The sequence below is a fragment of the Bubalus kerabau genome, chromosome 10, assembly GCF_029407905.1.
Source record: "Bubalus kerabau isolate K-KA32 ecotype Philippines breed swamp buffalo chromosome 10, PCC_UOA_SB_1v2, whole genome shotgun sequence".
NCBI classification, from domain to species: domain Eukaryota; kingdom Metazoa; phylum Chordata; class Mammalia; order Artiodactyla; family Bovidae; genus Bubalus; species Bubalus kerabau.
The window spans coordinates 90,135,104-90,148,990 of record NC_073633.1 but is presented as its reverse complement, the minus strand read 5'-3'; the positions used below and the strand labels follow the sequence as shown (position 1 = coordinate 90,148,990).

The 13,887-nt window shown below is 43.7% G+C and overlaps 2 protein-coding genes across 5 annotated transcripts in view; both read left to right on the top strand.

The window, feature by feature from the left end:
* MIDEAS (mitotic deacetylase associated SANT domain protein) overlaps positions 1 to 3,215 on the top strand; it is a 72,172-nt gene extending 68,957 nt beyond the window's left edge. For all 3 annotated transcript variants that reach the window (XM_055538606.1, XM_055538604.1, XM_055538605.1), the window contains one exon: positions 145 to 3,215. In XM_055538606.1, the coding sequence (XP_055394581.1) occupies positions 145 to 322 (178 nt within the window). In that variant the 3' untranslated portion in view covers positions 323 to 3,215. The remainder of the gene's footprint in view (positions 1 to 144) is intronic.
* Positions 3,216 to 4,375: 1,160 nt separating this feature from the next.
* On the top strand, positions 4,376 to 8,633 carry PNMA1 (PNMA family member 1). Of its 2 annotated transcripts, XR_008699679.1 has the most exons (2): positions 4,376 to 6,323; positions 8,324 to 8,633. XR_008699679.1 is itself a non-coding variant. In XM_055538608.1 (1 exon), exon 1 carries the CDS (start codon positions 5,191 to 5,193, stop codon positions 6,250 to 6,252), a length of 1,062 nt encoding a protein of 353 aa, XP_055394583.1. In that variant the 5' UTR covers positions 4,376 to 5,190; the 3' UTR covers positions 6,253 to 7,030. The 2 variants fall into 2 exon arrangements, 1 of the variants encoding a protein (XP_055394583.1); XM_055538608.1 differs by lacking the exon at positions 8,324 to 8,633 and having other exon boundaries at positions 4,376 to 7,030.
* The last annotated feature ends 5,254 nt before the right edge of the window (positions 8,634 to 13,887 follow it).

The window sequence follows — 13,887 nt, the reverse complement described above, 5'->3', positions numbered from 1 at the left end:
CCAGAAGGGCCGGGGAGCCCCAACTGCAGACTCAGAAACACACACACACACATACACACTCAAACACACACGTGCAAGTGCTCTAGCCCCGTGGTCCCAGCAGGGGAGACAGACCTGACTGGAGCCCCTCCTGTTCGGCTACAGGGTGTTTTTCAAGGTGAAGAGTCGCAGCGCCCACATGAAGAGCCACGCGGAGCAGGAGAAGAAGGCAGCTGCCCTGAGGCAGAAGGAGAAAGAGGCCGCGGCCGCTGCAGCCACTGCGACCGCCTCCCCGCACCAGCAGGCCCTGCGGGAGGAGAGCGGTGCAGGCGAGAGAGGCTGAGGCCTGGAGCTCCGGAGCCTGCGGAGGGAGAGATGGCGCGGACTTGTCTCTGCAAAACGAATACGACAATTCAATAAATGGCCCTTTTTATTTATAAAGGTCCAAGGAGCAGTGTAAAGGGCTGTAGGATCCAGTTCTCTTGCATTTGGTCTGTCGGAAGTTTTCCTCCCCGCTTTCCAGAAACTAAGAGAGTCCCTGCTCGCCCGGGCTACCCCTGGGGAGGGGCCCCAGCGCCACAATCTCAGCACGCAGCCGCTTCAGTCTTTGTTCCCCCTGCTCCCCTCGGTCACCATGGAGAGCAAAGCACAAGTGCACCCCCTTGGCAGCATTCACCTCCCCCGCCCCAGGGGACCTGCCCAGGCCCTCCCTGCCCGAAGTCCCAGAAAGGGATTCCCTGGGAAGGAGTGTGGTGGCTATCTCCGAGGGAGCTCAGCCTGGCTGCTCCGGTAACTGTGTCCTTAGAGGGGCCACCTCCTCCCCAGGAGGGAGGCTGCCAGAACGGGGAGGGCGGCAGGGAGAGAGACCAGGACTGGTACCCATTCCTGGTCAGCCTGCCGGGGCGGGAAGGTTTTCTCGGATGTTCGGGGAAGGAGCCAGTGCTCCTTGCATGCTCTCAGCCTGCTGAAGGGAAGGGACTGCACAGGATGGAATTTGCAGAGTTGCTCCAGGGCTAGGCCTGAGGGAGCTTCTGACAGGCCTTGGCTTTTCTGGTTTCCCACCATTTTGCCAAATACCTTTAGACCCTGGAGGCTGATAAGGGAGCTTAGCCTAAGCCTAGCCTGCTCCTCCTTGGTGCAAGTTTCCTGCTTGCCTTTGTTCTGCCCTTGGCAGCTGCCACCTTAACCCCACCGTACCTGGTCTAGCTGATATCCACAGCTCAGCCCTCAGTTGTGCATGCTGGAGATTTCTGGATCCTTCCCTGGGAGGGGGAGGTCTCCTAGCCAGATTGGACAGGAGCCTTCATTCCTTGACTTGTGTCATTTGGGAGCTATTTATTTATTCTTAATATTTAATTTTTAACATCCTCTCAGGGACCAGGGGCTTCCTTCTTTCCAGAGGCCCAAGTGCATTTATCCCAAAACAAGGCACCTTCTTGGCACCCCCACCCCCTCCCCAACCTCGTATTTCCAAGACCCTTAAAGTCCCTTGCCCCATTGCTCTGGAAGTTTTGCCAACAGGAATGATAGTAGCACTGAAAGCAGGTGGAAGGTGTCACCAAACCACAGGCTAGCAGGGTGAAGGGAGATCAAACGCAGTTCTTATTGCTACCTCTTCTCCCTGCTGAACATTCAAGTTGCCTGAGGGGATTGGCTGGAAGCCAGAATTCTGGTTTTGTTTCTGGCTTGAATAAGCCATATTTGGCATGGAGTCACTGAAGTGAAAGGGCTAGAAGATTCAGGAGGCCCCTTCACTTGCCAGCCCCATAGGAGGGCTGAGTTATTTCTCTGATCTTTCTATTCAACTTTAGTTGTGTAAAAAGAAGTTCCAAGTGAATGCAAGTATATGACAGGTCTACATGTTAAGAAGGAGCCAAAAAGTATTCATTCTGCTATTCTTCTGAGATAGCCTAAAGGCATCATATTGGTAGCTGGGAGTGGGGAGTTTTGTTCTAAACTATGCACTATCAGGTTTGGTTTTTTTTTTTGTTTTGCATTCATTTCTGTATTAATATGGTTATACAGGAGCCCAGCTCTGGGAGTAACAAAATTCTCCTCCTTCCTCAACTCCTGATGACTACCTAGACCTCTAACTTCCCAGTGAGTTTCTTCCATAGGTTTCTACATGCTCAATAGCCCAAGATTGCAAAAATCTCCTATACCCTCCCAAAACAGGAAGGTAGCAAATTTAGGCTCTTTTCTAAATCACGTGTAATATGAGTGCCTTCGCAGCTTTGCCCCAAAGTGCTACTTACGTTCCCCAAGGTTTTTTTCTATTTAAACCGCATTTAGTTTCAGGCCACTTTTTGGACATGTGGTAACAGAAACCTCCTTTGTCTAGAGTGATTTTCCTCTTCTAAGCTCACAGAGACAAAAGCAGGTGAATATAGATGGAGAAAATCAAGATGGTACCTCTCCGTATTAACCCCACCCAACATCGTATTTTAGAAGGGTTTATGTTCCAGAATGAATTTATATCTAGAACGCAGTGTAAAAGGTGAAATGTTTAGCGAACAGATGAAGTTGTGGCACATGACCTGCCATAAAGTAGGTGCAGCCACAGAAGCTGGCATAGGTATATCCTTTATGGTGCTTTCTGCCTGTGAACATGTTCGGCTTGTATTTTTTTTTTCTTCTACTCAAAACTCTTTGCTTTAAGAAGTTAAACAATAAACACCTTTAGCTTTATAAGGTTCTCCCCACACCATCTCACATATCCATCTCTCAGCCTCCATCTACACTCAGCTAAGGGCATGAAACTAACCTAGTGCCTGTGTTCTAGACCATCTCTGAGGTCTCTTACCCACCCACGGAGACAGTGCTTTGGCACTGTCCTCCATGCCTTCAGCCACCCCCCTCACAGCTAAGGTACACACCCATCCTTTCTGCTGCCCACTTCCACCCTGGCACAGAGGTCGTGTGCTGCTTATGTCTAAAGGGATCCCATATATTTAACTGCCTCAGTGACCTAACCTCTTCTCACGTGCCAGATGTTAAGATGAAGGAGGAATACAACGCATATTCAAGCCTCAGCTATTTAAATGTTTTTATTGAGGCTCACTTTTCTTGGATGGTATTTATTACCAGACCGGCAAGCCTAACTTCTTAGGTTTACAGGAAGTATGCATATTTTTATAAAACAATTGTATGTCCTCCCCATATTTTTGCTGTGTTAATATTTGCCTCTAACAATTTGCAGCTGTTTCACCTTTTCCTCATTTGTCTCTCAGTCGAAGGCCTTGTTGGAGGGGACAGAGCACAGGAACAGCCTTGACAGTCTGTAATTATTGTACAAATATTTTAATAGCATATAAATAAGTATATTCCTTTTATTTTGAAAAAAAAAAAATCAGACACTGCCTTCTGTGTGTTTGCTGCCTGTGGCACCCTTTTTTAAAAAGACTGTTACATATTAAAATAGTGTACATATATATAAATATTACCTCTTGCTGTACAGTTGTGATAGACCAGACTGAAGATTTTATTTTTTGTGTGCTTTTTATAAAAAAAAAAATTAACACACTAAAGAAAATCTTGCTGATGTGATTGTAATGTACCTATGTAACTTATTTACTTTTGAATGTTCTTCTGTATCTTTAAACCTTTTATTAAATAAGGTTTTAAAAATTCATAGTTGAATGCTTTGTCCTTTAGGGGAGATTTTCAACCATCTGGGATTGACGTAAATCGGCCTTGGTTTGCTTGCAAGGGATTACTTGAAATTTTTGAACCATAAGCATTCTGTTTTATCAGTCCATTGTCCATGATGCCAGGACAGGGGAAATAACACACTAGCGTTTGCTTGGCTACAAAGGTTACTTAATAGATCTAGATCTTAGAAATTTTTAGACGAAAAAGGCTCAACTCAGTGTCTAACAGGAAAACACTGCACACTTCCAGCGTTTTCGTCTTATTGGGATGAAGTTCGCGGAGGGGGCACAGTGCGATCGATCGGCTGGTACCGCATCTGTTTCTGAACAGCAAACTCCGGGAGTTAGTGATGGACAAGGAGACCTGGCGTGCTGCAGTCCATGGGGTCGCAAAGAGTCGGACATGACTGAGCGACTGAACTGGACTGGTTGAAGGAGCGACGTGAGTTAAGTCTTCCTTGACAGACTCATATAATCTTCAATGCACTCCAGCATTATATTAAACTTTTAAACACAGTGCTTTGTTTAAAAAGGAAAAAAAAAATCTGGAAAGTGTGAAAAAGGAAATGCGCCATCAGAGAACGCTCCGAGAGTCCCTTGCTGGCACCATGGCAACCGCAGGCAGCCGGAGCGTCAGGGTCTGGAGTCTTCCAGGCCGCCGTTGCCTTGGCTACGCTCGCGCAGGCTTCGGATGCGGGGGCGGGGCGAAAGCCACTCGCCGGCCGGCCCCGCCCCTCGCTGCCGCAGTAACGCCTGGGCTGGCTGCGGGTCAGTCAGGCCGGCAGCCTCTCTACTCCGTTCCGGGTCACCTTACCGCAGCCCACGCGCAGCCGCTGCGCCCTGCCTTCGCCGGCGCCGCCTCTAGCCTCGCTTCCGCCTCCTTCCCGCGCCTCGGCTGCTGGTGCTCAGGGTATCCGACTGTCGTCGCCGCCCAGAGGGGTGTACCTGAGCCAGTGAAGAAGCCGCTCTTGGGCTGGCCTCGCGGCGACCTCTGGACAGTCTCCCCCTGCAGGGGCGGCACAGTTCGCAGTCTGCAGAAGTGCGGCTCCTCGCGCGCCTGAAGGCCGAGCTCTGACCGCGGAAGCCGGGTTGATGCCAGGTGGGGCAGCAGCGAGTGGCCGGCGCCTGGGCTGCGGAGAACGGGCGACCACGCCTGGGGATCACACGCCGGCGACCTCTTCAGAGCGCGACGTCTCCTGCCATCTCCGCCTGCCTTCCCTACGGGCCTCTGCTTGGAGACGCGACATCCTGCCTGCAGGTGCGGGACCGGGCCCGCGGACGCCGATCGGAGACACAAGATGGCGTTGGGCGCGTGACTGAGCATCCCCCAAGTTTCGCTCCGAGGACGTGGAGGACGGACGTTGGTGGGGGCAGTGAAAGGACGAGAGCCGGACTCTGGTGTCGTTGGTTAATTGTGATTGCGTGAAGCTTGACTCCTCGGGCAAATTGCAGGAGAGTGTCCGCTGTCGTCCTAAGTCCTTTAGCACAGGGAGCCACAGTCTTAACTCGTATCTAACCCCCTGATAACCCAACTATCAGGGGCCCTTGATAGTTGGGGAAAATGGCGATGACACTGTTGGAAGACTGGTGTAGAGGGATGGATGTGAATTCTCAGAGAGCCCTGCTGGTCTGGGGGATCCCGGTGAACTGCGATGAGGCTGAAATCGAAGAGACCCTCCAGGCTGCAATGCCCCAGGTGCACTATCGAGTGCTTGGGAGAATGTTCTGGAGGGAAGAGAATGCCAAAGCAGCCTTGTTAGAGCTCACTGGCACTGTGGATTACGCTGCCATCCCCAGGGAGATGCCGGGTAAAGGAGGGGTCTGGAAAGTAGTCTTTAAGCCTCCGACTTCCGACGCTGAATTTCTAGAAAGGTTGCATCTCTTCCTAGCCCGAGAGGGATGGACTGTGCAAGATGTTGCCCGTGTCCTTGGGTTTGAGAACCCCTCTCCAGCCCCAGGCCCAGATATGCCAGCAGAGATGCTAAACTATATTTTGGATAATGTTATTAAGCCTCTTATAGAGTCCATATGGTACAAGAAGCTGACGTTGTTCTCGGGGAGGGACATCCCGGGGCCTGGGGAGGAGACATTTGAGCCCTGGCTGGAGCACGCTAATGAGGTCATTGAGGAGTGGCAGGTGTCTGATATAGAAAAGAGGCGGCGGTTGATGGAGAGTCTTCGAGGCCCTGCCGCTGATGTCATCCGCATCCTCAAGACCAATAACCCAGATATTACCACCGCCGAATGCCTGAAGGCGCTTGAGCAGGTGTTTGGAAGCGTGGAGAGCTCCAGGGATGTGCAGGTCAGATTTCTGAACACTTACCAGAACCCGGGAGAAAAATTATCTGCTTATGTCATTCGTCTGGAGCCCCTGCTGCAGAAGGTGGTGGAGAAGGGAGCCATAGATAAAGAGAACGTGAACCAAGCTCGCCTGGAACAAGTCATTGCGGGGGCCAACCACAGTGGGGCCATCCGAAGGCAGCTGTGGCTGACCGGGGCTGCGGAAGGGCCAGCCCCTAACCTCTTCCAGTTGCTAGTGCAGATCCGTGAGGAGGAGGCCAAGGAAGAGGAGGAGGCGGCTGAAGCCGCCCTCTTGCAGTTAGGCCTGGAGGGGCACTTCTGAGTCTCGAGAAAACGGACTTTAGTGCAGACCTAGATCACAGCTGCTTTTCGTGTCTCTGTGCTGTGCTGCAGGTATGTCACCTAGTGGTAAAGACTTAGTGTGGTTTTTCTGGGGTAAGTCAGGCCTGCATATTCACGTTAACATTGGTAAAACCTTGCAAGCGAGCACCAGAGCGGCTGCAGTACAAGTGAGTCGTGTCAGCCACAGTGCCAGGGAAAGGCTTGGACAGTGCAAGTTGTCAGTGCTGCAAGCTGTCATCATGGCATCATCGTCAGTTGTGACAACCATGGGAACTCGTGACACTTCCCAGAGGTAACTGAATATGAAATTGCATGTTCAGAAGTTTAGTGCATGGCCTGGCTCACACAAGAAGTGTTGAGTAAAAATGTGAACTGTTGTTATTACTACTCTTGTGAGTAGTTTTTGTGTTTACTGTAAATTGTTCCTGATTTATATTAATGGAAAGAAATGTGAATTAGATATTATTCAACTTTACAGTGCAAATTTCTCATTTTTCATCTTTAAACATCTAGATCAGTTTAACTGAGACATGTTCTGAGGCTGCAAAAGGAGGTGTTAGAAATACTGCCCTTACAGAGTTGTGTATCAAGTCTTCACTGAACAAGACAGGACTAGAACAGGGAGGTTAATATGAACCAGCTCAGTATCTATTCCCCCATTTCAAATCTTTATCATTGAAGAGTAGTTTACCTTGTTCATGCTGGTTCTAAGTTTGAAGTTATCAAATACATGTTTATTAATAAAAATATTTTTTAAATTCTGTTGTCTTGTTTTTCTGACATGTATGAAAAATTTCAGTGTAATTAAGCTCTATGATCTTCTTAGGAAGACTTCACCATGTCACTGAAAAAAACCCCAAACCTCAGTTCTTTTAAGCTTTATATCATACTATGTAATTTGAAGTTGCAGTACCTTTCAATATATTCAATCTTTGCATGTTTTCTACCAGACAAGTGTTTGAAGGCAAAATAGACATAACTAAATATTAACTTACTATAAAATGTTAGAAAATCCTGAAATGGAGTTCAGGAGGTTATCTAGCAATGCTTCCCCCGCACCCCCCACACCCCCCACTCCCTGCCTCCCTTGTAAATTTTTTTTCAGCTAAAACTGTTTCACTGCAGGAATAATAACTCATCATACTTGTATAAAATTGACGGTTCAGTATCACAGCAGTCACTTATATCAAGAGGATATAAAAAGAGAAATACAACTTAAAACATGTTTATTTGGTTCCAGAGATGCAGTGACTGAAGTTTTCCATCTTTTGAAATTCTAGTAAATCCAGAAGTGATTAAATGAACATAAGAGTTCAGTGGAGTTTTCCCATAGTAACAAGGCTTTAAATTTATAGCTGGTCTGTGTAATGATCACAAGGTAAACATTTATAAAGGCTGATAATTGGTATATGGTATATTTTTATATGGGTATATTTTTCTGTACACTCATTCATGTCACTTACCATGTCTGTTCCTCCATCTTCCTTTCTTCTCTCAACACACACATCTTTGACCCCCACAACACATTTGCAGACCTTAACTTACCTCCACAAGCATGTCTGCATTCCCCCTCTTCCCCACTCATAACTTCCTCCTCCACTCCCACAGGCTTGGCACTGGTACACACTCTCCTCACCTCTCACAATCCTGTCTTCACACACTCACTCCCACCTTCTCACCAACATGCCATCATAAACATACTCCCTCTTCCCACCATACACATATACACATATTACACTCATAACAAAAAGAAGTAATAGGTTCTTCATGTTTTTTACCCAATATGGACATACTTTATCCATATATAGGGATACACCATATCTTTTTATGGCTGCAGAGTTGATTGCATTTTAGGAGGGAAGGTCATCACTTAGGATTCTCTCACTATATATAATAATTGCATATATCTACATATACATACACACATACTAATGCAATACATATATATGGCAGAAAACAATGTCAGAATTCTAGATGTTCACACTTTATTCTAGAAAACAACTGAAAATAACGTGTTATTTATGATCTGAATTAAGGTTTTCTCTTCATAGGCTCAAAATCTGTTTTATAAAGGAGGACAACAGCAAGAAACATATCCTCATAATCAAAGAACTGGAATAAAGAAGCAGAAACTGCAATACAGTTCCATTCTGTGACCAGAGTTATATTTGACAGCACAGAATATGTGCTGGGAAAATGTGTAATATTATTGCTATTGCTGGGTTCTTCCTGTTTCTCGTGTATCAGAAAAGAGCTAGCCAACGCCAGGCCATTTCAGGCAACAAATCAAGGGCCCATCTGCCAAGCTTAACCTTGTACACTTCTGGAGATGAGAAGAGGACTAGCAATGGCCAAAGGCGGTAGTACTTGCTGTCTCTGGAAGTGCTTCTTCCAGGATCTTAAGTCATTTGAAATGGTGCCCAGAGAACTGGGTAAGACTTACAAACCTGAGAGAGGAGATGATTATCATTGGTAGTAAACTACTGAAAAATAATTTTAGCACAAAGAAATGAGTCAATCCCCCCTTCTTTTTCTCCCTCTCACTCACACACAAGCTGTGTGGAATTTCATCCAAAGACTGAATTTCTTTGGAACTGAATATCATTGAGAGTTCACATAATTGCTGTATATTAGTTAAAACTAATGGACAGTAACCAAAAAAGATACAAATAGATTTTCTATAAAATAACACAATTTATTACTGTTTTAAAACAAGTCTCACAAAATAACATTCGGAAACTCAACATTTCTAAATAATTTAACACGATAAGTTTAGTCATAAAGTCATGCTACAAAATTCCTGCATATAAAAGATTATTACCAAAGTATTAATACATGCTAAAATGTTCTTCAGAATGGAGCTGGTTCTAGAAGCCAAAGATTCTGGAATGATGCTCATGACCATGACTGACACCCTGGGAGAAGGAGCTGCCTGTATGTATATTCTCTACAGCTACCAACTCACTGGTCTTTTGATATTGATCCCTCTAGGCAATAGCACCTCAGAGGCAGGTACCCTGCTGATCAAAAAAGCAAAGAACATCCCACCGTTGTAACATTAGCCACAACTTAATCTAGCCAACATCTAAATTAATTTTTTAAATCTAGATGTAGGAAAGATAACTCACAAAGTTTCCATTCTGAGTAGAAGAATTCTACTTAATAAATCCCCCAGAGGGATGACTTCATGTAGCAGACATGGAAGATGACACCAACTAGGGAAATAAGGAAATCCTGACTCTGATTCTGATGACACAGAACTACTGCTCCGGTGGGCTCAGAACAAGCAAGGATGAACTTTAATTCTCTAATATCCACATGCAGGCTGGGAATTTACCCATCTGCCCTTTGAGAGTACTTTTCACCAACATCCAGTTCATTTTAAAGTGCAAATCTACTGTAAAATAGCTTCCTCTCCCTCACCTCCTTGTTAAATTTGCTAGATCATAATTTGGTTGGCTGGTTCCTTCTAACCGGCCCAATATGGGAAATTAACTAGAATCCAGTTATGACTCCTCCAAATGTCAAGTGAAAATTTATCTTAGGTTAAAAAAAGGTAAGACTCAGTCTACTTGTTCATTTTCTTTCTTTGTAGTCGCTGGTTGATAATAAGGCAGGAATGGAGATGTAAATGAGGGATTTCTAAAAGTTCAGTGATTTTTTAAAAAAACATACTCTTAGTTTTTTTTTTTTTTTTATTGCACTTACTTTATAGTTAAAAACACTCATGCTAAAGTGAAGATAAAGGAATATGGTCAAGTTAGCTGTGTCAGAAGCACCAGCTCTGCTGCACTGAATTTGTTTTATATTCAGTTATTTACAGACATATTAAGCAGGCCAAATAAATAAAATGCATGCCAAAGGAACTGATTTCTGCTAAAGGATAACTTCCAATTTAACAGTTATTTTTCTCCCTTTGCCAATATTTACAATGTAAGGTCTTTGTAAACAGACAATCAGATTGCAGTTTAGACAATCAGACTACTCATGATCAATGCTTTGACACTTCCCCCCAGTTCTTTTTTTTAAGTTAGTCACTTAATCCAACCTTTCCAGGCCCTACGCATTTTCCATTTAGTCCTAAGAAAAATCCAGCTGGAAGATTCTGGGTCACATAGACAACTACCTTCAACTCAACTTACACATCACCAACTCTGAGGATAAGTTAACTGTTAAGATTCATTTCTTACTCCTCCTTATTCTACTTGAGGCCAACTGGTAAGAGGTATCAGAAGCGTCTATTCAAGTCAAATTTTCTCTTTACACAGGAACCACATTAACATGTCTTATACCACCTCTATTTGTGGAATAGATCCAGTAACCATGCCAAGTTACTGGGCAATTCTGACCGGACATTCTTCTGATCACATGCAAAGTTAGTGTCTATGCCAGCTACTTTCATATATAATTACCAAATTTTATACAATATTTTTCTATATTTAATGACTGCTACAGTCTACAAAATTTGTGCATTATTGGACAATGAATAAAGAATGAACACCTAAAGAATGATGATCCATTTTCTATACTCAAAATGTTAAACTTCAGAGACAAAGCAAAATCTATCATAAAGTTGGATTCTGTTCATAGTAAGGAGAGGTAGGTTAACACTTATTGTCCTAAGTAAGAATGCTAAACAATAAAAGTAGAGACCCTGCTGAAAAACATAAGTTGAGCCTTCCAGCCCTGAGTTTCTAATGTTACATGAAAATTATTAAAAACAGCATTACAAGGAAAACACCAGTGACCATTTCCTTCTATCCATGATTATCAAATATATCACCTTCTCTGAAACAACTCCGGTAGCATATGACTGCTGCTGCTGCTAAGTCGCTTCAGTCATGTCCGATTCTGTGCGACCCCACAGACAGCAGCCCACCAGGCTCCCCCGTCCCTGGGATTCTCCAGGCAAGAACACTGGAGTGGGTTGCCATTTCCTTCTCCAATGCGTGAAAGTGAAGTCGCTTAGCCGTGTCCGACTTAGCGACCCCATGGACTGCAGCCCACCAGGCTCCTTCATCCATGGGATTTTCCAGGCGAGAGTACTGGAGTGGGGTGCCATTGCCTTCTCCGAGCGTATGACTACAGAATGAAAATAAATGGACCTTGGAAAAAGGAATGTTTCTACAAAGCACTGGTTCTTAACCAGGGGCGAATCTGTTCCCACCCTTATGCCCCACAGGGCAGATGGCGATGTCTATAGACACTTTTGGTTGTCACAACATGGGAGAGTGTTCTACTGGCATCTAGTGTGTAAAAGCCAGAGATGCTGCTAAACATCCCATACTACAAGGAACAGCCAGCCATACCCTGCAACACTGTCCAGCGTAAAATATTAATAGTGCCAGGTTGAGAAACTCTGGTTTAAAGGAACACACTCCTATTTACAAAGAACACAAAAATCTTTCAAAACCTGACTAGGTAATACAATATAAGCTTAGAGTTAGGGAGCATAGGAAAGCTGAATTCCTCGGTAGGCTATAATAAAATTTGCTGTGAAAAATTAAAATACTGTACTGATTCCCTGGTAGCTCAGCTGGTAAAGAATCTGCCTGCAATGCAGGAGACCCTGGTTCAATCCCTGGGTCAGGAAGATTCCCTGGAGAAGGGAACAGCTACCCACTCCAGTATTCTGGCCTGGAGAATTCCAGGGACAGAGGAGCCTGGTGGGCTACAGTCCACAGGATCACAAAGAGTCAGACACAACTGTGACCTTCACTTTTCACTTTCACTGATTCCATCACTACAGGAATAGAAGAAATTGAATGATCCACTAAAATGGCATTATGCCTTAAGCAAGGAATACAGAATCCAATTCAAGTAGGTCAAATATCTAATCCTAGAAGCATAAACCAAAGGCATTTACTATCAGCTAAATTTGCAGCAGTAAAGGATGACATAAAGAATTAGTTGAAAGAATATTCTGAACTTCTTCATATACCTTATCTTTCATTTTCTAATGACATGAATTCTTGCTCTAATTCTAAGAAAAGGATGCACAGAAGTCATTCAAATATTTGTTGAGTGAAACTGAACTATAAATTGTGTGTGAAATTAACACAGAAAAGCACCTTACACTTCTCTGAGAACTACCAGTGATTAAAAGACATTAAGAAACAAGGAGATAAAGCAATTATCCTCCAATTAAAACTTTTTTTAAAAAAAGGAGAAACAGAAAATTAGTTTCTATACTACAGAATTCAAAAAAATCAATCAACAGTGTAAGCCATTTTATAAATAAATTCAATATGAAGTCATTCATTCATTCCCTATTATATTCACTTCCAGCGTAACTTTTGAAATACATCCATGCATAGCAATATGGCTTCAAGCTTACCTACTAGATGAAGTGCAAAGTACAAGAAAAGAAGATCATCTTCCCTCTTAGTTTATGGGCCTTAAGTATCACCAAGGGTAATTCTCATTGCCTATGGTTTGGAAAAAAATACTCAAAGGCTCTGAATGTATAAGCCAGTCAGAGCAAAGATTTCTTCCTATCAAACTAAGGAAGAGCATAAGGAAGCTAAAAAAGTACTGGATTTTTATTTAGAATTGATTGTCAAAGCAGTGGGTCCCTTTTGATCAGAGTGATTCAGAGAAATCATGTAGTTCCTACTAAAATAGCTGCAAACTTCTGAAAGCCAGGACTACTTTTGTTTCTTTGACTGGTTTTACACATGTAAATGGGGAAATATTAATAGCAACCATTAATAATCTCTGGCTGAGGGACTTCAGGCACAATTTGGCAGAGGGCCTCAACTTCTTTTTTGCAATCTATCAGTGACTCAGTCACAGCCTACTATGGACTTCATCTGGATTACTGACTACCATATCTTGCATTTTCCAAAAACAAATTTTTCTTATATGATAAATTCTAAACTCTGCATCCAGCTATTGCTTTGCAGTTCTGAGGTTAAATCACCTAGTATCCTTCACAGAAGAGGCAATCCTTAAAAATATTGCCATTTGCCTAGGATTCCATAATGAAACATCTTTTCCTTCCACAACCATTTACATAATTTATTTTTAGAGCTGTTTAACTTAAACATTTCTAAAAATATACTTTGAAATACTAAATTTGACTTATTGAAAGATACCAAATCCAGTCTTTTAAGTTCTTTACCTTTACAACAATTACTTCTTTCAACGTGACAGTCAACAGTCTGAAGTTATTAGGGCAAATTTTAAAAAATATGAATGGCCAACATTTAAGCTAGGAATTCAAATATAACTACTGCTTATATACATTTCCTTATCTAACAAATAAGGAACTATAAACCAAAAAAGTGTGCCTAAGATTAGGTCCACATGTGTAATAAGGCCAAAGTACAGGTCAAAGGAGTGATCATGACAGTCATTTTAACCACTGACCCGGATCACAGAACAACTGGCTGATTGTGTACAGGACTTGAGTGGACATGCAGGTCAACACAACGTAAATTCCAGTTGACAATGCGCACACTTGTGGAACAAAAGATAAGTAAATACAACATGGGCTTATAAGGCCTCCAAGGTTCTAATTTTTCCTTTTCTCACCCTAACTTTTCCAATTCGACTTTGGTGTCTTGATTCTAGGGCTGCTGCTGTAATTCTAACAGGAACTCTTCCCGAACCA